General features: G+C 40.4%; 1 protein-coding gene across 5 annotated transcripts in view; it reads right to left on the reverse strand.

Moving 5' to 3' along the window:
- PTPRB (protein tyrosine phosphatase receptor type B) overlaps positions 1–24,838 on the reverse strand; it is a 62,717-nt gene extending 37,879 nt beyond the window's left edge. For 3 of the 5 annotated variants that reach the window (XM_059472814.1, XM_059472812.1, XM_059472813.1), the window contains exons 1-7: positions 24,754–24,838; positions 23,092–23,481; positions 14,523–14,761; positions 9,091–9,367; positions 1,932–2,210; positions 1,333–1,590; positions 329–592 (exon numbers count right to left, since the gene is read on the reverse strand). In XM_059472814.1, the coding sequence (XP_059328797.1) occupies positions 329–592; positions 1,333–1,590; positions 1,932–2,210; positions 9,091–9,367; positions 14,523–14,761; positions 23,092–23,481; positions 24,754–24,808 (1,762 nt within the window). In that variant the 5' untranslated portion in view covers positions 24,809–24,838. Of the gene's footprint in view, positions 1–328; positions 593–1,332; positions 1,591–1,931; positions 2,211–9,090; positions 9,368–9,536; positions 9,697–14,522; positions 14,762–23,091; positions 23,482–24,753 lie in introns of those variants that run through there. The other 2 variants (XM_059472815.1, XM_059472817.1) reach the window with 1 other exon arrangement.
- Positions 24,839–25,225: the final 387 nt, after the last annotated feature.

Below are 25,225 nucleotides of genomic sequence, written 5' to 3' on the forward strand. Positions count from 1 at the left end.
AGTTTATGTAGTATGCTGAGCTGAATTCAAGACAACAAAGTTGGTCAGAAGTGCAGTAGTATGCAACAGTTTTATAACAGACTCACTCAACTAAAAGGTCCAAAAAAATTTCACGACTGTTGCCTGCTCCCAAGATATGCGGGAGCTGCTTTTGGCCGTGAGATTAACTGTTGCCACAGAGTCAGCAGGGGGTATTTCTGAAACAGTATTGTGCTCGTAATCTCATTTTGCCTGGAATCCAAATAATTTTGTCTCTTACAATGATTTGCTACAAGGCCAGTGTAGGCAAAAATTAGTTACAATGTTCTTACTGAAGCAGAAGACTTACATGTCCTCCCAGCTGCCATCCGATCGGTGAACAGCTCACCACTGATTGTGCGGGCAGTAACCTGATACAGACGTCCTGGAGTCAGCCTGTCAAACTGTGTCTCTGTGACTGGTGGCTGCACACTTTTGACTTCTTTAACTGATCCAAGATGAGACAGAGTGATATTATAGAAATTGAGGTTTCCTGAAGGTCTTCTCCACTTAACTTTTAAAGCGTCTAAACTGCCATCGTTAGTCACCATCAAATCTAAGACTTCAGCTGGGGCTAAAAAAAGAAAAGAAAGAGAATAAAATACAACTACCACAAAACATGTAAGACCTGCTGCCTCCCAAACTCCCCTAGTTAAGTTTTGATTTTCAATTGTTATATGAAATGGAGTATGAATGATTTTGCTGAACAGTGAAGACTGGTCACAGTTCACATCACTTTCCAAAATCACTTCCCTAATTGCCTCCCATGCAAAACCACCATATTTGATAAGATTTCTGTAAAAGAAATTGCATCTTACTCTTCCCAGAAATTAAGGAGAGCGAAGGCATGACCCTTTTTTTCCCCTACACAAGTGTTTTAACCATTGGACTCCAGTAGGATGTCATCTTATCATTATCTCTATGACCACAGAACTCCAGCCCGAAAAATGTTCCTGAAAAAAAAAATCTATAACTCCAGTTCTTTGAATCAGTATTTCTTTGTGAAAAGAAAAAAATCTTGATAATCCCCAAAAACCCACCAAATAGGCAAACAAAAACCCCAAAGAACCCAAACCACCATTTGATATTATAATTCTTAACCTACTTTACATTTTTTTTCTGCTTCCCTTTCACACTTTTTCTACTTTCATTTTAGCCTCTACGTTGTTGCAGTGGTAACTTAGGGAATTAAATAAGCTTATGGTGTCTCTAACTTGGAACACAAATCACATATTATTCTGAAATATGTCCTATAATGCTATTAGGTTATGGCCTTAGCTTCTTGTTTTGTTGTGGTGAATTCTGAAATCATACCTGTCCTGATTGTTTGAAAACTGCTGCTCTCCAATCCTGCAGCCTGGGTTATGATAGAGAGGTTATACAGGTGGCCTGCTGTAAGTCCTAAAAAGGTGTAGGAGGTAAGGGAGCCTTCCTGGTGAATCTCATGAACTGGCACACGATTATCCAGCAACAGCAGCCTGTAATGATCCACATGTCCAGAGCCAGGAGACCACGAAACAAGGATAGTGTCTGTCTTGACACTGACCTGAATGTTTTTCACAGGAGATGGCACTGTTGGTATAAAAAGGACACATGCTTAAGGCCTAATGGTTATCTCCATCATTTCAGCTATTTTAAATAGATTTAATCTTGGAATATGTTGGGTTTCCTCAGGGTTACTGAAAACCCAACCCCAAATATAAATAAAAATGAGACTCTATTCTTAGCAAACAATTCTTTATGTCAGTCAGAAATTCATACTTTATTTCTATTTATAATCAAGAGATACTTCATAAATATATATATATATAGCCATGTAGAAGAATTATACCAATTTGCTAATTTCAAAATGCAGAAGTACAGAATACTGTAAGTGGTTTTATTCAGATGAACTTCAGGAAAAGAAGTCCTACCAGTGGATCCACTTATATGAAGCTCTGGGGTAGTCTTATTTCCAGCAACAGCACTGAGGACAATGTTGTATTTATTCCCAGGAATGAGACTGGAAAATGTATTTTCTGTTTTTGAAATTCTTCCTGGTAGGGAGACTTCTTGTATCTTTTTATTATCACGATCAAGTAATACTAGGTTATACATGTCCACCTTTCCTGAGGAAGGATCCCATTGAACCTGCAAGCTCGTGAATGTAGTTTTTTCCTTATTAATTTCCAAACGAGATGGTGGCAAGGGATCTGCAGTTAGGAAAAAAAAAGCAGAAAACATAAACCCTTTCTTGCTTTGGCATTATCTGAAATTTTACACAGCAGCACAAGAAATCTTCCAAAACTCTCCCTTTATCATCATCATGCTGCCAATACTTTTCAAAAAGCTTTTTCTTTCTATTTATAAACACTGTACATTGAAGCCAGTCTACAAGAGTCTTGAAGAATTCAGAAATATTACTTTTCAGTATTTGTACACACTCACACAGACATACACATAGCAAAACACTTCCACTGTGGACGTATATTGCAAGCTTGGAAATCTGCTGATAGTATAATTGTAACAACTTTAGTAAGAAACAGCAAACATGTAAACCCAGTAAATTATACTCAGTGCCTCAGTGTACTGTGGCTTTATAGATGGCAGCAACAGCTTTCATTTCCTAGCACTCACCCTAAACACTTTATCAGTTCAGGGTATGAGCATTTATACAATTTTAAGGGCAATAATCTTTTGCTTTTAGTATTAGCTTCAACAACTTCAGATTCTGATACAACATGCTTCTGCTCTGCTGTAGTTCTGCTCATAAAAATTCAAAAAAACCCAAACAGTACATTGGATATACTCTAAGGAACTAATATTGGGCTTACTTCTCTGAAACTTTCAACATTCATTATGTTGTTTATTAAGAAACTCTCCAGTAAAATCACCTGTGAAATAAGATACACTCTAAAGGAAAGAGAAACTGACCAAACCTAAAGAATCTGGTTGATTTTATACTCCAGGTGCATTTCCTCACTCACAAGACTTCATGCAAAGCACAAAATAAAATGTACTACATGTTGATGTACTAAGGTATTGACATTTATGTCTTCCAGTAAGGTTAAGCAAATGCTTATTAAGAAGATATCATGAAACAACCCAAAGCAGTGAAATCGAGCCTTCATAAGCTGGGACGTTAAAGTTTCCCAACAATTCAGGAATAAATTTGCCTACCACAAGAGTACACTCTGTGCTACTCTTTCCTAGCATCAGACCAGTAGTGCAAGGTGCATCCAGGCTGAAAACTGTGGTCTCTGTATGAACATCTCAAAAACAGAAGAACCAGACTATTTTTCCAATACAGTCATTGCTGCTTGTTTCCCTGAACAAAGAAGACAAAAAAATGTCAATCATATAAGTTAAAAATGCAATGTAAAGGCTGCAAGGATGAAGTTGAACCTACCTCCCACCTACAAATACATAAGTAAGAGAGCCTTAGCAGCCTTTAAGCTGCTTTTTCTTCAAATTCTGGATGATGTGGAAGGTTTAATCACTTCCTACAAAGCTCTGCTGAGAACAGAGTAGTGCCAAGTTTTGGTGGCATACTTTGTCAATCAAATACATTAGGAATGTCAAGGAAGCATCTCCTTCCTCGGAAACAATCAAAAACTGACTGAACATGGTCCTGGGCAACCAGATCCAGGTGGCCCTGCTTGAGCCAGGTGCTTGGACCAGATGACCTCCAGAGGTCCCCTCCAACCTCAACCTCTCTGTGGCTCAGAAAGCACTGTGTCCCTTTGAACCCAGGTCTCTGCTTAGATTCAAATTCTTCCTTTGGACCACAAAGATGTTAGTGCTCTTCAGAAAAAGAGATGAAAACTAAACAAATTGATTTAAAAAATCAATCAATAAAAGTAACTATCTTTTCTTGACCGCTTTCTTAAAGGCCAAAGTAAGTCTGTTTAAATCTGAAAAAGAAGAAAGTAACATTAAAGACCAAGCACATCAAACTTCAGGCCAAATAGTTAAAACTTCACCCAATTACAGCAACTGAAACAGGAGGTTTTAATGAAAAGTGTCAGGAAATCTTAACAATAGGCTTGACTACCAGCTCCACCTATAATATATACTAAGCCAGTAAAGACTATTATGTTGGCAAAAGTGAATAGTGGGGGTATAATCTTGTTCCTTGAAGGCAATTGTTCTAATCCGAAAGGTCAGACTTTGGAAGTCAGAAATAAATTCCAGCACTATATATGGTCAGACACACAGCCAGCTGAAAAAGTTTTAATTTGACTGACATTGAGAGAACAGTCATGATAACTATCAAGAAGTTTAACCCTTTCTGACTAACTTAGGACAAGGTCGACTGTTCTTTAGTCCTGCAAAAGTAATCACCATTGCCATCTGTATTATTTGCCAAATTTGACAAAAAAGATATCTGCATTTTTAGAAGCACTTTTACTGTCCTGGGTAATCTGTCTTCTAAGGTGCATGAGCAAAGAAGAAAGTTGCGTGCCTAGAAGGTGAAGTTCAGAAATTCAGACTTTATCTAATCTATCTGGTCCAGAAAACAAAACACTCAGTGCTTTGTACATCCGCTAGAACAAAGGAACAATGAGACTGGGAAGTGCCTGGGCTGAAAGAACCCTGGATGGAAACAAACACTTAAAAAACCATTTACATTGTTAGACAAGTCTCTGTTGGCAATGGTACAACACCGATATATCACAGAAATAAAATCTTTTCATCAAGATATTTTTATACCATTTGACACTATACAAATTAACGTCCCCTGGTCTACAAAGGCATCTTCCAGAGACTTAATGGTCTTTGAATTATATTGCAACTCCATTTTCACTTCTGGGGAAGAGGATATGCTTTCTCTGCACAGCTGCTGCAGATCCAATTTACAGATACGGCTATGTCAAACTCCAGTGACATGACTCCCAGATACAGCCTGTAAGCACAGAAACACACCTGCCTTATGCAGGAGAAAACAAAAACAGCTGGGAGGAATGAGCCCAGGACTTAGTAATAGGGAATTCCTGACAGTCTCAGTTATGTTCCTACCATATTTTTTCCTGCCTTTCCCTCCTCATAAAACAGTAACCTACTCATAAGGACTTTTCTGAAGATTAAGTAAAGAGGGTTGATTTCATTGTCTTTACTAAGCACAAATATCCATTTCTTTGGGATGATACGCGACTTAGAGAATCTTTATAATACGGTTATTTATTTTCTTCTGGTACTCTGCCTTTGAAATGATGATCACAATCATTACATGATTACAGATGATAGGATTATACAGCCTATAGTTAGAGCCATATCACTTGTTTTTCCTATAGACAGCTAATAAATCAAATTTGTCCCAAATAACTTGAAATTTACAGGAGTGAACACATGGCTTGGGTATGCTTCTGGCACTTAAAGAGTTAAATATTACAATGAAAAACCACTCTAACAGTTATGTCTTGGAAGATAGAATTTTATCTTCTTTTCATTCAAATATTTAATGGATTTTCTAACAAAAAATTATTTATAGTACTCTCAGTACAGGAGGCTTGAATTGGATAGTAACATAATACAGCACTGCAATATTTTTGTAGACTAAGATTCTGAAAATGGCATTTATAAGTCTATTTTAGAAGACATAGTTGAAAGTGGGGTAATTGCAAAATTGTTTTCCATAGCTCTCTAGACCAGTATCTCAAATCTGCATTTCAATTCTGAATTGAAATTTATAAATTTAACTGTAATTTAGGATCTATTTATATACTACTATTTTTACCTAGACCTAATCATTCACTGAAATATAGTTATACTGTGCACAGACATTTGGAGATTTGAGAACTTAAAATGTATCTTACTTATAATTGGGAAAGACAAAATCCTACCATCTTTTGCAGTACATCAATTCTTAATCACAGAAATAGTTTTATTGAGAAAACAGTATGACATGAAAGGACTGACAGGTGCATATCCCAGCTTTACAATGTCAGCAGCATGCTGACTAGTTGTATGGTTTTATGTGCTCTTTAATGTCATATATATATAACTTAGAAAAACCCCAACAAATTGTAAATATTAATATGAAGTAAATATGCATACTTGTGCCTACTGACATCTGTAATCTCAGTTTTGCAGTGGAAAATTTATCTATAGTTAAGAGCTGATAAATGTGTTATCAGCTTTTTCTTCCTTTCCTATTCTACCAAAATAGCACAAATGTCCCCACTGTGTGTATTTCCATGCCTATGTATACATGGCTTATGAAGTGCATATGTGACTGTATTTTCCATCACTTTGGATGACCTATTTTAATTCTGCTCTACAGGATTAAATACTTGCTGTTTTAAATTTACAACCCACAGACCAAAATTTCTTGAGTAAAAAAAGTCACTTTAAAGGAATAGTGTGGATTCGTGTACCACTATTTCATGCATCATTAGACTTAAGATCTATGTGTCCACAAGTGAAATAGAAGCTGCTTCTCCAAGAAAAGATTCACAAGGGAATCTGGTGTTACTGGAGAGTTTATGGAATCTTCTCGAGCTGCACAATTATTCAATCAGACTTTGAAACTTGCAAACAACATAGACCACGACTTTAATGTGACAGTGTATACTCAAAAGGCCAATATGGTCCTCTCCAACCTTTTACATTACCGCTGCAACTGTGGCATGCATTATTCATTGCTTTCACCATGAGTTCCCAGTCAGAAAAGATCACACTCAAAATTTAACCAAATGTTTTGGATTTTATGTGCTTAGCTACTCCAGTATTTTGTATAAGAAACTTCATGAAAACCAAACTCAGAACTGGCACACAAAGATTTTTACAGGATTGAATATGAGCAAAAAGGTAGCTTCTGATCCAGGTATACAATCAAACCTGTAACTTTCTCACACTTTCTCATGTGTATTTATTTTATCAAGACAATACAGATGTTCAAACATCATTTTGCAAAATAAAACACATGAGATGGGATTTCTTTCATTTCAACCAACTACACTTCAGCTTTCTGGTTTAACCTAGCCTTCTTTGATAGCCAGTGGAGAAAGCACCTTCAATGGACAGCTTAGCCCATCTTCCTTAGAAAAAGAGCTCAGGAAGGGAACCTCACTGACTAAAGTCAGACATTGTGGTTTTAGATGGCCCATGATAACTCAGTTCCACTGCCAGTGAAATTGGTAGAAATTTTGTTTACAATATGGCTGGAAAGACTGTTTATACTTCCATATTCACAGGACAATTTCCAGGAACGCATGCCTATGGACATTCAGGCTCAGTAAACTAAAACTACTGTCATTAAGTTACAAAGAACAGGTGAAAAAGAGCTTCCATGAAATTGGTTTAAAATGCTGCCCCTAGTGGAAACATAAGAGGAATAATCCTCTCTCATTCTGCGTTGAAAAGCTCAGTATGGACAATACAAAATGGGTTGTTCACAAGCATAATTTAGAAAAATTCTTTAGGAAAAAAAAATTGGGGCTAATTGTGTATTTTGAACACCATCAAGTAATTCAACTCAAGGAAAGCAAAGAACCACAGAACAATCTCAGCATTTCTCTGCAGAAAACATTCATGGCTCCTCGATTCTTATTTCATGCTTTTGACTGATCTCTGCTATCCAAATCCAAACGTAAACCTCATTTAAACTATGGTATACCAATTATCAGTATTTCAATTTAAACTTTAATCAGACTTTTCACTTTGATATCAGCTACATAATATGATTCTAATGATCAGCTCTTTCCAATCACTTTTATCGTACAGCCTGGAAAAATCTATTCAGTGATAAAAAAGTCATAAATGGCATGTACAAGCTTCTGTGTTAATGGTACAGCATTAATCAAAATGTGCTCTAAAGTGGTATCTTCTCACCTTCTATGCAAGTGTTCAATAATAGAGCTTTACTATACAGAAATGATGGTGATTTACACCTGCCTCTCTGATAATGGTTGATCTATTATTCCAATTTTCACATTACAAGTCATCAATATCAAAAATAATCAGCATGATGCACAACAAATTTAAATCACTTTCTGCATAGAAACTATTACTCATTTTTACCAACTGACATGACTTGTGCTTAGTGTACAGCTATGACACCAGCAGACTTGTCAATGGATTTTTTTAAACTTGAGTTACCACAGGAAATTAATGGAGAGTATTTAGTGCATTTGTATGGTTAATGCAGGAAAAAGGTTCCGACAGAAAGCAACACCTCTGAACAGGTAATTGTGAAGTACTTGGCTGCTGTAATCTTCAATACTAATATTAAGTACCTCTCTAAAACTAACCTTAGGAGCAAATCAGAGAGGCATTTAATGATGGACTTGATTTAAGACATCTTTGTTTTGGGTCTTGAACTACTACCTTTAAGATGTCGAACAGTATTATATTTTATCATCCTCACAAAGCACAACTAGAGCCTAGAAAGAGGCCAGTTGTGCCACTGCAGCTGTTGTCATTCAATGTCGTCCATTGCTTCGCAGCTGAATTGTTCAGATGCCCACACAAACACGAATGCAGAAGGGGGGCTTTCCCTGGCAGCCCTCTGTCAGGCTGCTGGACCATTTTTACAGCCAGTCATGGATGTGTCACTGGAAGTGCTCTGTACACAACTGCATATCATAATACCTCACTGGTGATACCCAAGAAAAACATAAGAAGGAAGTTTCAGCCTTACTTTCTGACTTTTAGTCTCTGGCTAGACAGAACCAAAGTATGGAAACGGGCTGAAACAGTACGTTACCCTTAAAGAAGGCTTAACTGCTATGAAATAGATTGTATTTTAAACACAGTAAATAAACTGTCAGCTGAGGAACTATGACAACAATGTATTTGCATGAGCACGAAGGATGTTATGGGCTACTACGACAAAAACTTTTTTTTTAACTTAATATCCTCACAGCACCTTCTTGTTTCAAGCCTGCTGGGTTAACTGTCGGCAGGAGTCACTTCTGGCAGTGGGCTAAAGAGAACTCAAGCGCTGGGCTGCTATGTTCAGCAAACACTGTCCACTTGCAGTAGCTGTAAATGCATCGCTCTCCTCCTCCTCTTGGAGCCGGCCGAAGCAAGGGGAGGAAAAGGAAAAGCCCGGCGTCCCTCCCCGCGCACCTGCCGCGCCCGCGCCCCTACCTGTCTGCAGGGAGATGTTGAGAGCCTCGCCGCCGGCGAGCGGCTCGATGCGCAGGTGGTACCAGGTCCCGGCCTGCAGGTCCCGCAGGGTGCAGCCGTAGGTGCCGTTGCCCGCGGGGGCGGGCTGGCAGCCGGCCGCCTCCCCGTCCTCGGAGCGCCCGCTCAGGCTGAAGTTGCAGGCGCGGCCCGCGGCGCCCCAGCGCAGCCGAACGCTCTGCCCGGCGACGCTCCGCTCCGTCAGGTTGGCGCTGCATCCCGCCGCCTGCTCCGGCGCGGCCTGCGGAGAGCGGGGAGAGCTCTGAGAGACCCGCCGGTACCCCCGCGCTCAGCCCCCAGCCCCGTCCCCGTGCTGTGCCGCTGCGGGGCGAACTTGCCCGTGTCCCCCAGGCTCGCCTGCGACCTGCGAGGGACGGCCCTACACCGCCCCCCTCCTCCCGGCCGCTCACCTTGGTCAGGGCCAGCGCCGTCCACAGGGCGAATCCTGCTCCATAGCTCAGCATCGCCGACAGTTTTTAACGCCAAAAACCCTCGCGGGGAGGGGAAAAGGGGAAGGGACGGCGGGGTTGGGGTGGGGGTATCCGAAGAAGCGAAGTGGCGGCGGCGGGCCCCGGGGGCCCCCGCTCCCCGCCGGGCTCCGAGCCCTGTGCCGGGCCGCCCGCCTGCTGCATGCGCTCGGGGCTGCCCCGGCCGCCGAGCCGCCTCCCTGACACCGGCGTGGGGTGGGGGGGCTGCCCGCCCGCGGCTGAGGAGGAGCGGAGGAGGCGGGGAAGGCGGCCGCCGCTTCCCACGCTGCCATTCTGACCCGGGCTGACTCTCCCGGAGCCCTTCCCGCCGACTTCCGCAATCAAGAGGCGATTTCCTCGCGTCTCGCTGCGGGGGGCGAAGCTCGCCGACTCGGGACCTGCCGCCCACCGGGCAGGGGACCGGCCCCGGGGTGCCGCCCCTCTCTCCTTAAGGATCCCACCTTCCTCCCGGCTCCTCTCCCACGCCACCTCTCTTCCTTCCTCACTGCTTCCTCCTCATGTCGGTTTCTCCCTGTGTCTTGTCTTCCCAAGCGTTCCCCGGCGCACGGGGCCCTTCAGCGGTGCCGCTGACTGCACCTCACCGGGCGCTGCCTTGCCTTGTCTCATGGCTGCATCGCCTCACAATGTCTTCTTGCCTCTGCCCTACCTCGCAGCTGCCTTGTCTCATGCTGACCTTGCCTCATTTCCACCTTGCCTCTTGCCTGCCTTGCCTCACGGCCATCTTGCCTCCTGTGGCTCCTTCTCCTCCTGCTTGCCACTCCTCTTGGACATCTCGCCTCATTCTTGCTTCATTCCACGGCCACCTCACCTTGCAAGCCTGCTCTCCTCACACCTGCCACCCTTCACAGCCATCCCTCCTCCTGGCCCACCCTCCTCTTGGCCTCAGCCATCAGTAACGCACCACTCCAGCTCCCGTGTCCCAAACTCAGATGTTTTTAAGGGTTAACCATAGAGCACCAAGGGCTCCATTCTCTCGCTGGCCATGTGGCACTGCAGCAGGGCCTTGCATCCAGGAGAGCCCAGCTGAGCTCCTGCCTGCAGCAGCAGAGTCTGTGGGAGAGGCCAAGTCATCTCTGTTTTCTGTTTCAACTTGTGTCCTCGAAACAATTCCTTCCCACATCCCCCGAATAACTCCCAAGCTAAAATTACACACGCCGTGGAAAGCAAAAAAGTGTCCCTGTTTTCAGACTGCACCAATAAAGCTGTGTGCAACTCTGAGTTGGCTACTGCCAAAATGAAAACTTTCCATTTCTGTCATGCATACCCATTTCCTTCTTGCTTACATTTCAGCCTCTGAGAACTTGCATGCCAGTGTGTGCATGGGCAGACAGGGAAGGAGTGTAGACAGAAGCATTTTTGCACCTTCAGATATTCAAATACACCATAGCAGCCATGGAGTGAATTCGGGGGTACACAAAAGAGAAGGAAATGGAATTTACTTTCTTCAATGGGAATAGTATTTTTCTGCATCTTTCTGTACTGCATTATGTGTGTGGGATTTTAACTTCTAAAAGCAGTACCTCAAGCAAATTCAACACCATCTGTATCACTTTTGCCATCTTTGAGGGAGAAAAGGTTCTAGGTTCTACAAACATTAGTCCACCTTTCAGAGGAGCTGCTGCTCTAGGATTTTTCTGGGCACTAGCCTGTCTAACAAGATACAAATATCTGAAAAACCTTAGCTGTCCTTCTGTTCTGAAATCAAAGGTCTGAGCACTCAAAAGTGATACCTGCCCCCTTCATCTGTCCCAGTGGAGCTCTGTGCCTGATCCTGGGGACATGGTACTGAAAGTGTTGTGCTGTACTTTGCAAAGCTGAGGGTAGTTAATAACTTTATGATCTTTGCCTTAAGTGACAACATAAATCTGTGTTGGTTGTTATGCCAGAGAGAATCTCCTTTGGAAGAGATGTTTTACATACTTCAGACAGAAGGAGGAACCAAACCCCAAAGAGCTAGCACAGGGATAATCATACCATTGATAGGAAACACAAGGTGTGTTTCTTAGACCTAAACTAGGACTAAAATGACATAGATGTCTTGTAATTATTTAAGGTGAGAGTTTTACAGTGTGATTTCTTCTTTAGGTGATTGTGATTTTTGGGCTTAACAGCATAAACCACACCAATACTTTTCCAGCACTGGAGAAGTACAAATCTGAAGGCTTATTGGGATGGTTGGATTACTTCAAAACCCTCTCTGAAAATTAAAACATTCAGGGTAACCTGCCTTTTCTTGAAAAGGAGCTCACATTATTCTAGGGAATTTTGAAAACATCCATGACCTGAACTTCCAGGGAAGATATAATTTGGATATTTAGATATAAGTTTTTTAAAGTAGGTGTAATAAGTAAAAGGAAAATGAAGCATAATCAACACTGCAAACATAAAATCCAGGAAAAAAATGGAACCTACCACAAGTAAAATTTAAAGACTTTTGGACATAAATAACTGTTTGTCTCTTCTAGCTAGCATAAGATAAATTGTGGAAGAAAATTATATTACTGTTTCTCAGAAGTGCTCATAATTCAGAAGTTCCTACTTTCTTACTCTTATTCTTGATATCATAAAATATTTACTTTTCTGTATTAGTAGGAAAGTACTGGTTTATTACAGGTTTTTGCTCCTTCTGTATGTTATCCAGAAAAAGTTGCTACATGGGTAAGGTCTGACACAGATGTCTATGCCAGCCCTGGAATAAAACATGAGGGGTCCATCATTCACTGGTGGCAATATATTTATATAGAATAGCCAACATAATGCCACAAGTAATTATTTCCAGACTAATATTGAATAAATGGGCTTTTAGTAAATCAGCAGTCACACAGCCTTTAACACTTACTGACCTGTGTGGCAAGCCAAGAAACTAATTAAACTGAAAAAAGAACTGGAAGTGAGTTTTGGGAGTTGCCGGACGTGTCTCTAATAGCAGGCTCCAAAGTCCCTTTCAGACACTTTCCCAAGGTTTCCTGACTTTTTTTTTTTTTTTTTAACACCAACCTCTCTGTCTCTCTAATCAAGAGGAAATGGGCTTTGCATAGCTTTTGTCATGGATTCAAAGTGCAAGCTGCAGTTTTACTTGAAATCCAAGGCAGCTCTAAACCAAACATTTTGTTCAATTGAAATGTCACTATTGTCCCCCCCAAAATGGCTATGTGCACAGCCAAATAACAACATGGCTTTACTTCTGCAAACAAGAGGCCCCAGCCTGGGCAAATGCACTTCATAGAAGGTATTGTCTTCCTCACAACAATACTCAGCACTTAGTGTATGTGTTTTCAAAGTATTGTGTTAAATCCAGTTAATCCTTTAAACATCCCTGAAGCTTGACAAAAATGTTTTTAACTCCACTCTAAAGACTTGGAGACAGAGAGGGAGGCCAAAGATTTTAAGTTTCTGTGTCTAAATTGGTATATCTAGATTCAAATGTCCAGAGCCAGTTGGAGGCTACAAGAGAAAGCTACTGCTGATTTTTTTTTTTTTTCATAGATATGCTTAGACAGCTTATCATCAGAATTCTGGTTTGAAAGTTTTGACCTAAGCAGCTTGTTCAGTGCAAATGTTGTGATTCAGGAACAAGTGGGGTAGAAATACAAGAGGCAGTAGTTTCTCTTAAAATGGTGCCATTTCTCTTGCTTTGGCAGGATTATGTAGTAGTAGTGTTGGAGGCAGTTTGGGTAATACTTGTTTTTATAGGACATCTCCATTTGGAAAGAACAAGTATTCTGTGCAGGAGGAATGCAAATGAACAGAGGGCATGAGGAAACAAGCTCAGCCTGCATGCACTGAGCCAGAAAGATGATATTTAGAAAGAACTGCATCAGCTGTGGAAGGGGGTGCAGTGCACCCATCCTTGGCTCAGTCCCTTTCCCTTGCCAGCCTCAGAACAGCAGTGTTAGGGTCCATAAACCATTAAGTTTGTGGACCCTGACACTGTCCACAGCCTTCCCAAACATAAAATACATTTCATATCTGCTTCAACACACAGTAGTAACTGAAGCATGTTGGCCTGCCCCAATACACTGAGTGTAGTGTGGTCCCCTGGAAGATAAGCCACAGGGAATTTAGAGATTTTCAGTTCTAAACCACTATGTGATAATAGTGATACAGGGACCAATAATGTCCTGCATGCTTTAGTTCTAACTGCCTGTACACATTTTGCCAGTGGTGATTCCAGATTTGTTCTCACATTACTGAACTGAGTCTTGCAGAAAAGGAAGACTGGAAATTGATTTGGAGCAAATGGCCTGCCATGTGCTCCTTCTGCAGCTGGGCAGGCAGCCCCATTCACCTTCTCTGCCAGGGCAGTTTGTGGCCGGGCAGAGCAGAGACCAAGAAGTGTCTGTGTGTTTCCACTCTGCCTATCAGCCAGTAGATAAGCTGACCATGGCCAAGGCCAGGGTTCCTTTCGAGGCCAGTAAAAGCATTTGGATTTCTCTTGATTTGATCTGTAAACAATGTATGTAATCATCTGTAAATAAGGGCATTGCATACTGTAATTCTTAGCATGTAATTAGAGCTAGACCCTCACATCATACAACAATCAATACCAGAGCCTGAGTCACTGAGAACAGATACCCAGGCTCCTGTGGGTCCTGCCATATCCAGGAGCTTTCCATTGCTTCTCACATATCCTGATAATTTCCCTTGTACTTCTCCCAATGCAACATTTGCACCAGGACTGGGCTGTACAGAAGAGGCAGAATTTTTCTGCAGCTATGCTTCTAGCAAAGGACACTGTCAGCATAAACATCAAAACAAAGCGTCCCACCAGGAGAAGAACAAAGCTTAGTCCTTTATGTAGTTTGTTTCAGGTTTTGGTTTGTTGTTTTTTTAAGCCCACTTGTAATAGCTATCAGGCTCCACAGAGTGGAGCAGGCTTTATAAAAATCAGTAATTCATCTGTCTTACCTCTTCGGTAGTGCTAGAGTACTGAAGAGTGGTTGTTGGAATCCAGGCTTTCTCTGTTACTGCAGATTTCAAGTCAAAGTAGAGGTTTTCAATTGGATTTTTACTGAAGTGCTCAGTCACATTTCTGATGAACATCTCTGTGGTACTCTTCAACACATTTTCAGGCCTAGAAGTTACAGCACTTGAAGAGGAGTATGTAGTTCTAGTACTCCACACAGAAGTGTCTGCATCTTGGAGATCTAAAACAAACAAAGGAAAATTATTAAAATCACCTTAACATTTTTATAAACAATTAATTAGATCAATAAATGTGGCTGATACAACTTCCAAGTAGTTCAAGTACACCTGTCAGTTCTATAGGTTTTTTGTTTTCAATGCAAACATGTTTTTGCATTAATACCAAAGCCTGAGAACCACAACCAGAAAAAAATAATGTCCCTGAACACTCATACCATTCATTTATTCATACCAGACATTTACCATGTCTGTCAGTGATTCTGAAGGGAAGAGAAAGGTTGTACTTTGTCATTAATGGCACATTTTTTTTCATTTGCAACTTTTCCACTTACTTGTATCTATCAAATGGCACACAGTCATATTGTCAGCCCTCTCCCCTCCTTTCTAAGTGCATGGGCCAGATACACTTCTGCCTTTTGTTGGTGTAAGTTTAAAACAAGACTTTGTTCAGTACAATTTTTCAAGATATTTTTTTTTCTCAATGCATGTGTTCAAGTTCCTTGTGCCCACATGAACATTTCTCTTGCTTTCTAAAATCAGTCCTGTGCTGACCCCATGCTAGTCCCTGACTGCTGCCTTCCCAAGGCTCAGCTAATGATCTATCACTTAACTGAAGTATCTGTAAATATGGCAGTGTGTTCGCTTTTTTAGTCACGTATCCTTCAGAGAAAGCCAAAGTTGCAATTAGAGCTCAGGAAAGATTTTACTACACATTTTTCCTCCACATTTTCATGGCTCTTCCTCCCCATTGGTATGTATTTAATATCCTTTCTTTGTGGCAGTGAGGGCAGGGTTCAAGCTGTGGTGGCCTCTACATCTGGTAGCATCACATTTCAGCTAAACTATTGGAATTACTCACTGGCCCCTTCTCACAAAAAGCTGCCCGGCCATTGCTGTAGCACAGCTAGTGTGTGTTGGCTCAATGCCCAAGACACTTTGTCTGTCCTTGAACTGGGGTCTCCAGCATCACAGAACCTTGTTTTGCTGCTGAGCCACTGGGCTGGTTGCCATTTATAACAATTTTAGCTCACAAATCCTTTAAAACCAAAGTAGTGACTGGGTTAAATTGCAGTAAAAGCTTTCAAATGCAATTAATTGGTGTGCAATTATGATGTCTTAGCTGGGCAAGGTGTAATTACCTCTTACCCAAAGGAGCAGTGGGTGAGCTTCCACAAAATCAACATTATCAAGTTTTTGTATATATGTAAATATATATGTTAACATGTTTATGTAAAGAAATTTGCATCACTCTGATTTGCACAGAAAAGTGAGATTGTAAAACTCTAGTAAGAAACATTTCCATACAAGTGTTAGCTGTGCTTGACAGCACAATGTGTTCATCTGGTACATGGTTCTGGAACTTGAAAAAGTTTACTAGTTTACTGGAATGGGTTGGTATCCAGAGTAGATATTTCCTTTCCTTTTATCTAACTGTGCTTCTCTGAAAAAAAAAAATCCAAGTCTGTATTAAATTACAAGAAATGTTGATGAAATATTTTTCCAAATCAAGGCAGTGAAAACAATACTACAGATCTCATTCTTCTCTTACACTTGTGCAAAGGGTTTCATCGAAACCTCAGGTCTCATCCAACTCTGCATGATCATCTTCATGCTGCTGCTTTTGCTTAAACCCCTGTAGAGAGCCTGAGGTGCAGAGTCTGCTGTGGTCCCATGTCACATACCTTCATGGTCCCCACCAGAAGGACAGGAACCTTGTGCTCAAGCTGACATCAGGTGCTGCAACAAACCCATTAGCTGACAAAAGTCCAGACTTAGTCTAGATTCCATGACAGTCATTGTTCCTGGAGATATCCCATTTGTTGTGGGTCTCTGAAAGTCTACAGTAGGCAACTAGAAATCCTAGCCCCAAGGACTTGGAAAGAGCTCTAGGCCTGTCAGATGTCTCTGAGATATCCCTCTACTTCAGCAGGAAGTAGAACTTACTGATAGAAAGACAGCAAAAAGAGGGTATATCTGCAGTCAGCAATCCCTTAGAGAAAATCCCCACACATTTGGGTTTCTAAATATATATTTACACACCCAACATGAAAACACTCTAAAAAAAATTTTTATCTTAATTTACAGAAAAATAGCAGTGATTCCAGCAGGAAGGCATTTGCATTCCAGTGCAATTGTGCTTTAGGAAAGCTACTCCTCCATAAAAGGAAGCTGGCGCTGCCAGTGACATTTATGGGACTCAGCAGCCAGGGAATAACTGGCATTCTTAGTGCAGGAGCTGAGGGGAGAGCTCAACAGTCCTGGAAGCAAAACACGTGGTCCTCAGAAAAGTTCCACCATCCCACAGAGATCCCATGAACAAGCATTTGGTCACTGCATGACCCAACCTTTCATGTTAATAAGCTTCAGGCTATTCTGGGTTTCAAGCTAAAGGATCTTTCCCAGAAAATACTGGTTTCAGTCTGTTACCTGTAACCTGTGGGTAGAAGTGACTTGTGTACTATGCCATACTGGAACTTCAGATATATGTACCAGTGTTTTCCATATATCCCACAGTGGACTGACTAATGGGGTTCATATCTGTTACCCACTTTAAGAAAGTCAGAATTCATGTTTATATTCTAAGTAAAGCCTCTATTGTGATCCTAGCATAAGGACCCTCACATCCCTTTTTCAGTAGTAGGCACTTAAAAAAGAAAATTGCATATTATAAGGTCCATGTAGTAGATTTCTACACAACTTGAGTTCCAAATTTTTTAACCAGAAAAAACTCACTTCCTCTCTGGACATTTGTGAAGTACACAGAAATCTCAACAGTGGTATTTTTTCACGTGTTTAGCATTGTTCCAGCAACTTCTTTGGAAATTGGTCATAAAACTGTTCTCGGGAACAGGACAGCAGTACTGACACTGTTGTTGATCACTAGTGGCTGTAAGATATACAGTGTGTGAACATAATATTGTAATAATCAGTAGCACACCCAGGAGAAATGATGATGTTCTGACTAAGTGCATATTTCATCCACGGAGTGTACTGCAAACGCCATCCACCCACACAGCAGCAGGCTGCTGACAAGGAAGGGACTGCCATACATTTCCATGTAGGAGCAGCAAAAGTGCTGGTTAGTTGTCAAGAGCTGAGAACCCTACAGTGGTGCTTTCAGCCTTAGCTGAGCTGGCACAGTGCAGCTTTCTGAAATAGCTCACATTGTACTGATCTGCCTACTCTATTAGAGCGCAGTTTCAGAAAAGTAAGGCTGAACTGCTAGTGAAACATAATTGAATCAGATATTTAGTGTATGAGACACAAAATACTCCATAAAACTGCATCTAACTCTCTGCAAGACTTAAAACAAGAAGGGACTGCTTTAAGATGTCTTTATGTGCAGGACAAAATGAATTCTCTTTTTACCTAACTACTTGTAAATAGAAGAAGCATAATTCAGATTACTGTTGTACGTTGGGGTATGAAAGAAAACCAAAATTCTCTGAATGTCCTTTCTTGTCCATTCAACATGACTTTTAAACCTGCAAAATCTGTGCTGCTTAAAAATTTTTTCTTTATTTGGATGTTGTAGAAGTTAGTATCATTTGTATCTTATGTCAGAGAGGTTGAATGTCTCCAAACTCCAGTCTAATCCTGAGCTGCTGTTTTACTTGCTTGTTTTTGAAATGCTGAAGTAGCCACTGAAAGGTTCTTTCAGCATCAGTGGCAGCAGAACATCCATATAACTATGATAACAACACCATTGCTGTACCAGCCCTATTTCTGACACTATGGGTAGTTCCAGCTCACCCTGAAGTGGATTTTTGGTCACTGGAAGGGGCATCTAGATTCCAATAACTCCATGGATTACACCTCTACTGAAGAGAGCTCAGCTATGCAGAAATTACATAGACACCTAGGTCTTGGTTCAGCTGCCTAAACCTAGTGGAATCTGAACTGCCCTGAGGCGTCTGCCCAGGCTCTCATAACACTTATGGGAGACCTGTGTCTTTCTGGGCTGGCAGCCAGAGATCATGTGGAATACTGTGGAGCATCTCAAATGACAAAAAGCACCTTATTGAGGTAAGTGAAACAATCCCTTCCTTCAGACACCTACATTTAGACACCTGAAAGTTCAAACCCACATGAAGGTCCACACAAAATAGAGAGAATGTAATAATGAAAAATACTGGTAAAGTTGTTAGCACTAGCAGAAGATGAAATCATAAAGCAGGACATGCCTGATTGCTCTTGGAAGCTGTGCCTATTGTTCCATTTTTTTTCCTTATGAAAGTAGCTGAGCTGGTTTTGTTCTATATTCTTTGTGCTGTGGCTCATTGAGGCTTTAAAAATTTACAAAAACCAAGGACCAAGGCTACACTGCAGATTTCTCCCTTTCTTTTTAGAAAATCTAAACCCATATTTATCTCTGAGCTTCCATCAGTATGCTATTGGATTTTGTACAGTCTTGAAATTATGTCCAAGGATCTGACATTGATGCCTCTCCTTAACTAAGTGAAGCTCAGCAGAAGTGGTTAGCCATGTATTTCTTTGACCCAAGAAAGAAGATTCAAGTAATTTTTGATATTTCATGGGTTCACATATGTGTTAGCAAAATCTTATACTTAGAAAACCCTATAAAATAACTTGGAGAGATTAAAATGAATTTCAGTAAATGTATTTTAGGAAAAAATATTTTGGGTCAACTTAAAGGTAGAATGAAAATATTGTTTATCACTGTTCTAATTTATCCTGAAGAAAATTGTAAAAGTTCCACACACAAAAAATTACAACTCGTAGTGAACTTATGTATGGATTACTGCAGTATCTACAAACACTAAAAGTGTGGAAAGCTTAAAGCCTAAAAATATTTAATTTACATTATTTCAAAAATAGGTAAGCGTTTCTCCCTTTTCTGTGCTTCTGCCATCTTTCTTTGCTGCTTTTCCACCTTCCCAAGAGTCCCAAGAAGAAGCCTGTGTCTTCCCTTCCCATGTTCTGCACTTGCTACTGCTGCTCCAGTGGCTCAGAGCACGCTTGGAGTGTGCACTGCTCTGGTTTCTTCTGTGCTCCATCTCAGCCACCGAAGCATCAGCAGTGGGATGTGAACTTAATTAGATGAAGTTCTGATTATGAAGCAGCTAAACTGAAAGGGGGATAAGGGGAAGAGAAAAGCTTATGTGAAAGAAATGATCCCAGACAAGAACCGAGGCTAGAAAAGGGGGAAGGAACAGCATGAACATCAGATGGCACATCAGACTTCAGCTCATACCTGGTATCTGGAATTTTGTCTATTTCAGGCTGGAAACAAACAAGAGATAGAAGGATGTTCTAGTTGTTATTTGAATTCCTTATCCAACATGTTTTATATCTTTGTAGATCCTACTATGGTTCTTCAGTGCTTGGCGCACAGCTGTAAGTAAACCCTCCACAAAATCAGCTACTTTTTTTGAATGCCTTGATATCCACAGCTCTAGGGTTGTCCCTACCATGTATGATATGATAGAAGAGAAATGCAATGAAGAACATCATATTACAAAACAGTTACAGTCACCTTCTGTATCCAGACTGCTCTAGAGCCTGTGTGACAGTTTCTAGAGCTCAGTGCATAACTGCAGCATACAGCTTGGCCTTGTGTCTACTCATTTGAAGTAATTCCCTGCTTAGTGAATAATTTTTGGTCAGCAGTGGTTTTGAGGTTTGCTGGTAATATTCAAGATGCCACATAGCATTGCATCTGTTCTTAACTGGATATTTTATTGAAATTACCCTACCCAGAACAAAATAAGCTTGGAAGAATTACTTAAGCAGCTCAGAAGTGACATCAGTGTTAGTCTGTCAGCATTAGTGGTGGACATTTGTTCCACAAGTGTTATTTACATGCAACATTCTTTGTTCTTTTTCAGTCATCCTGCCTTCTACCTCTTCAACTGCCCCATCTTTTCCTCTTGCCTGTTTCCATTCCTGTTCCTTGTCCTGGTTTCTGAGCTTAGAGAAGCTCTGAACCCAACAGTGGGCTGGTGAAAAGAAGGCTTTAGCATTACAGAGATTTTTTCTCTCTCTGCCCACAATGTCCTCATGAATTTGGTGGGAAATGAAGTCTCAGTTTCTCAAGGGATATTAATACCTTATGACCATTCTTCATGTTAGCTGTTTCAGCTGGAGGCCAGATTCAAACATGAATTCGTGTGAGAAGGACTGTTTGCTACTAGATTTGGAATTACCTCTGAGTGAGCAGAGAGGGGTTATATTCCCAAATTGATCCTGGTTTCCACAAACAGTCATTTAGGTCAGGACTGTTACAAAACATGTAAATCCAAACACATCTCAGATGGATGATTTGAAATCCAAGTCCAAATCCAAGCTCAGACTTTCCCCAGGCTCAGAAAAATAATGTTTGATGTTTGAGTAAGGTCCAGAATAAAAGGTAGTTCAGTTATTGGGTTTGGAGCTTCTATTCCATCTGGGGTGATGTTTGGGTGCAATTCAGTGAGCTAGTCCTATGCCAAAAGAGAACTCTTTTTATGAGTACTGTGAAAATAGAGGGTAAATTATAGCAAAATGTGGTCTTAGTCAGGAGGAGAAAAACTTACAGCCATTTCAGCTCCAAAAATTTTGCTCAAATTTTACTACCTTAGCTAAATATAGACAAAATATGTTATTTTAGGCTGATCCACTTCTGCTTGTACTGAAAGCAGATAGATGTTCTTGGAAGACTAATTTTACACATTTAGCATTGAAGACTTTCACATGCATATGGATGCCATGACCAGAACTGGGGGCATTAGATATTGTTATCACAGTACTTACTACTATTTGGAAAATTAATCTCTTAACAGTACTTCCACTTTATGAGCTTCTTATATTCCTAAAATTCTTAGTTGGGTATTGAAGATTACAATATTTTATTGGTTTTTCAGCAGAGCTTCCCAGAGCTGTCAAAAATAAGGTAAGTAACACTCTTAGAAAGGATTTACAGGCTGGAAAATCAAGGCAAATTCATTTAAGAACTGAACACAGTAAAAAAATGAGAAGGTGCTTTAATATCTCATGACAATTGTCTTAGTACTTATTGGTCTTAAATTGCTTCTCCTCTGGGGATGATTAAGAAAAGTGTGTAAGGTTACTTTAACTTTGTTAGGCCACACTCCATCCAAAGGAAATAACACTACCTGTGCACCACATCTGAACTATTCATAGTGTCTTTGAATATGCAAGCCATTTGCATCCCACAGGACTTCAAATGATTTTGCCATTTTAATCTCTAACATACATGTGAGGGCTGGGATAGCATCATGGCCACTTTTCCATTCCCTGGTTCTGCAAGCTATTCTTTCATGCCTCCACTCAGGTGAGTAGTCCTGGTCCTATGAGCAGAGTTCTGCAAGTGCAAATTTGCTGAAAAATGGTACCCTGCCTTACAATAACTAGGAGTTTAGAAAGAATGAGGATTTGGTTTAAACATTCTGAAAACTTGGACATATGCAACAGTTTTGAGTCATAAAACTTTTTTTGACCCTGTAAAGACAAGAGTTAACACTAAAAAGATGTCTGTAGGTTGTTCTTATTTACTGTGAAGAATTGCTTAATACTGCACAAGAACAATATCAACATCTTTGCCAGGAAAGATCAACAATGGGACATTGAAGAAAGCATTATCAAGCAGTATTCCAATCACTGTACCTTCCATTTTGTCATGGATATGGAAACCCACAACTGCACAGATATACTGTAGGTATATCTGTATGTCTGTAGGTATGTGCACAGACCTTTGCATTTCAAGGTACTATTCCAAGAATTTCTGAGACTTTTGATTCAGTTCATTATTCTCAGGATTTTGAGTGCTCTCATGTATGTGGCATCTAAGAGCAAAATTACACTGAGTAAACATGCAAATGTGTAAGCCATGACTGTTCTAATAATGCATTTAGGCTAATCAGAGAAAGAATTGTGTTTGATTTTCAGATGTTGTTTTGCTCTTGACAGATTGGATCTGTATTTGTATGATAAAATGAATGGGGGGGGGGACTTCTTTGCATCTACATTTTTGAAAAGTACTAGGAATCAGTACCCATAGTTTAGAAATGGAAAAAGGAAATGACACACTAATAGTGAGCTGAGGTTACATATAAGCTCATTGATCCAAAGATTGGGAGTAGACAAAACGAGAGACATCCTGAAAATATAAAGTAGATTAAAAACTTCACCAGTTGTGAGAAAGACGGCACTCATCTCAGCTGTTCTTTAATAGTTCTCAAAATGCTTTTCAACTGTGAAAAACATTCTTCTGTATGAATAAAATATCATAATTTTTCACATTTGACTTAGCATAACAGAGACATTTTTGTTACCAAAACTCCCAGGATATTTTCTTGAAGGAATAACTCACCTTGCTTTGAGCACAGATTTCCATAAACAGGTTTTCCCGTCTCGCTGGCTTTTAGCTGCATCCATGTATGAAGGTATTTTTTACTCCGCTTGGCCATGACCTTCTGACCTTGTTTTGTGAGGAAAAGGGAGCTGTTGGCCACCTTCAGGAGCCCATCCTCATGGCAATTCCACCTGACTGCCTGGGGACAATCGACGGTGATGCTGCGAGACGACAGAGCAGAGCGTGTGGAGATGCTCAGGCACTGGGCAGACTTCACATGGAGGAGCCTGTCATCTGCCATCCACTGCCACTTCTGGTTCAGGTCAGTCATATTGCACTTTTCCATAATGACTCCTCTCTTTTCTGAAAGACACTGCTGTTTCTGGACATGGATAATCAGAAACCCTTCTGGAAAAGGAAAATTCCAGAAAAACATGATTGATTACACATTTACTTGACAAAAAGCAAATTATCAATGATTTAAAATACATCAGCAAATAAATTTCTCTTCCCACTTTCTGTGCGTTGAACTTTTCATGAAACTTCCATACATTGAACCTATTTTAAAAAAACCCTCCAAACACAACACCCACGTGATGCATGTGCTGGTAACATAAATAATGAAAATGCAAAACCCCAAGCTATTGTGGCAAGGTTATCTTGAGCTTCATTATACATAAAAATAAGAAAAAATTAAACTGGATATAAAAAAAATCCAAGAACTATTAAATTCAAACACCAGTCCCTCATTTCCCCTGCTGGAAAGCAAACATGTCCACATGAATTCTCAGTCTCTGTTTCAGTTTTACAACACAGACTTTTAAAAATATAATTTACTGCCTAAAAGTTGTTTTAGTAAAATTCATAATGTTTCTGAGGGAAACGTAGGAGGATATTCATAAATTGATGAATCTCTCAATGCCTGTGTTACAGGAATGGAGGTTCTTTACTGGTAGGAAGCACATCTGTTTTACTGGATTTATTCCAAAGTCTCTAGTTGTTAGCTTTGTGACCATTCCAATTCACGTAAGATTAGCTCTCTGTGTCACCACACTTAAAGATCAACACCAGCTACTCAAATGAAGAAAATTACAGTACATTAATCAAAACCCCACAAAGCTACCAATGCAAAATGCATACTTGTTACAGAACACAGAACTGGTTATTTCAAATGCAGCCTCCCTGCCATATCATGTTTAGGTTGTTCTTTGTTTTTAATCTCAGTTGCTCAAACATTTCCAGCCCCATTAGTTACCAAGTGCTAAACCAAATGTGTATTTATTTCCCTCAATTGATATTGTCATTCCCCTGTTTTTACAGACCTGGGAATTTTCTAACTAAGCATTATAGAAAGTTCTTGTCTCTGAAGTTTCATGAAGTATGAATAAAAGACAGGCATCTCCTGTCTGAAGCATTTGTCCCAAAAACTCAGCTCCTGGATTGTCTATCAGAAGATCTTCTTAAAAAAAAGAAGATGTATTTCCAGCAAAGAAGGCAGTTTATTTTCCTTTGGAAAGGAATCTAAACAGAATGGGCTGTGTTGGCCCTGCCCTCATTCCTCTGGTATGAAGCCCAGAGAAGAGGTGACTCGGTTTTTTTAAGTCACCGGCTGTGCCGGAGGGCTCTGCTCAGTGGCAGAAAGAGCAATTCAGCAGAGGGGAAGAGGGGAGAGACACTTACCTGAGAATGTCAAGGCAAGACAGGTAGAAACCAGGACGTGAAATACAGAATCCATTTTCCCTCTAGCAACTCCCCATGCTTCTCTTAAAAAAACCCACCTCAGATAAGTGAAGCGAAGGCTAGGAAGGAAATGTGCCTTCACGGGGGAAAAAGTCAGTGACGAGCACTTCCTTCTATTCAATTGTTTTGGGGGGTTTTACAGTACTTTGTCCTTTTCATATGATTCTTCAGTTTACTAGTTAGTTTATTTTGGAAAAATACAAGCAAAAGAGAAGTTTTCAAGCACCTGGGAAATTAAAAGAGATTTTATTGAATATCTTTAGACTAAAAGAAAGGGGATCGTACTTTTGTGTAATTTGTTGCATGTGAACTATTACAAATCTACAGGTCACCTGGATGGTGCTGACTAAGTATGTTCTATATTATTCAAGGAAAAACATGTATTTTTTGTAACTATACACAATCAAGCAAG

Source organism: Ammospiza nelsoni, chromosome 5, assembly GCF_027579445.1.
Source record: "Ammospiza nelsoni isolate bAmmNel1 chromosome 5, bAmmNel1.pri, whole genome shotgun sequence".
NCBI classification, from domain to species: Eukaryota; Metazoa; Chordata; class Aves; order Passeriformes; family Passerellidae; genus Ammospiza; species Ammospiza nelsoni.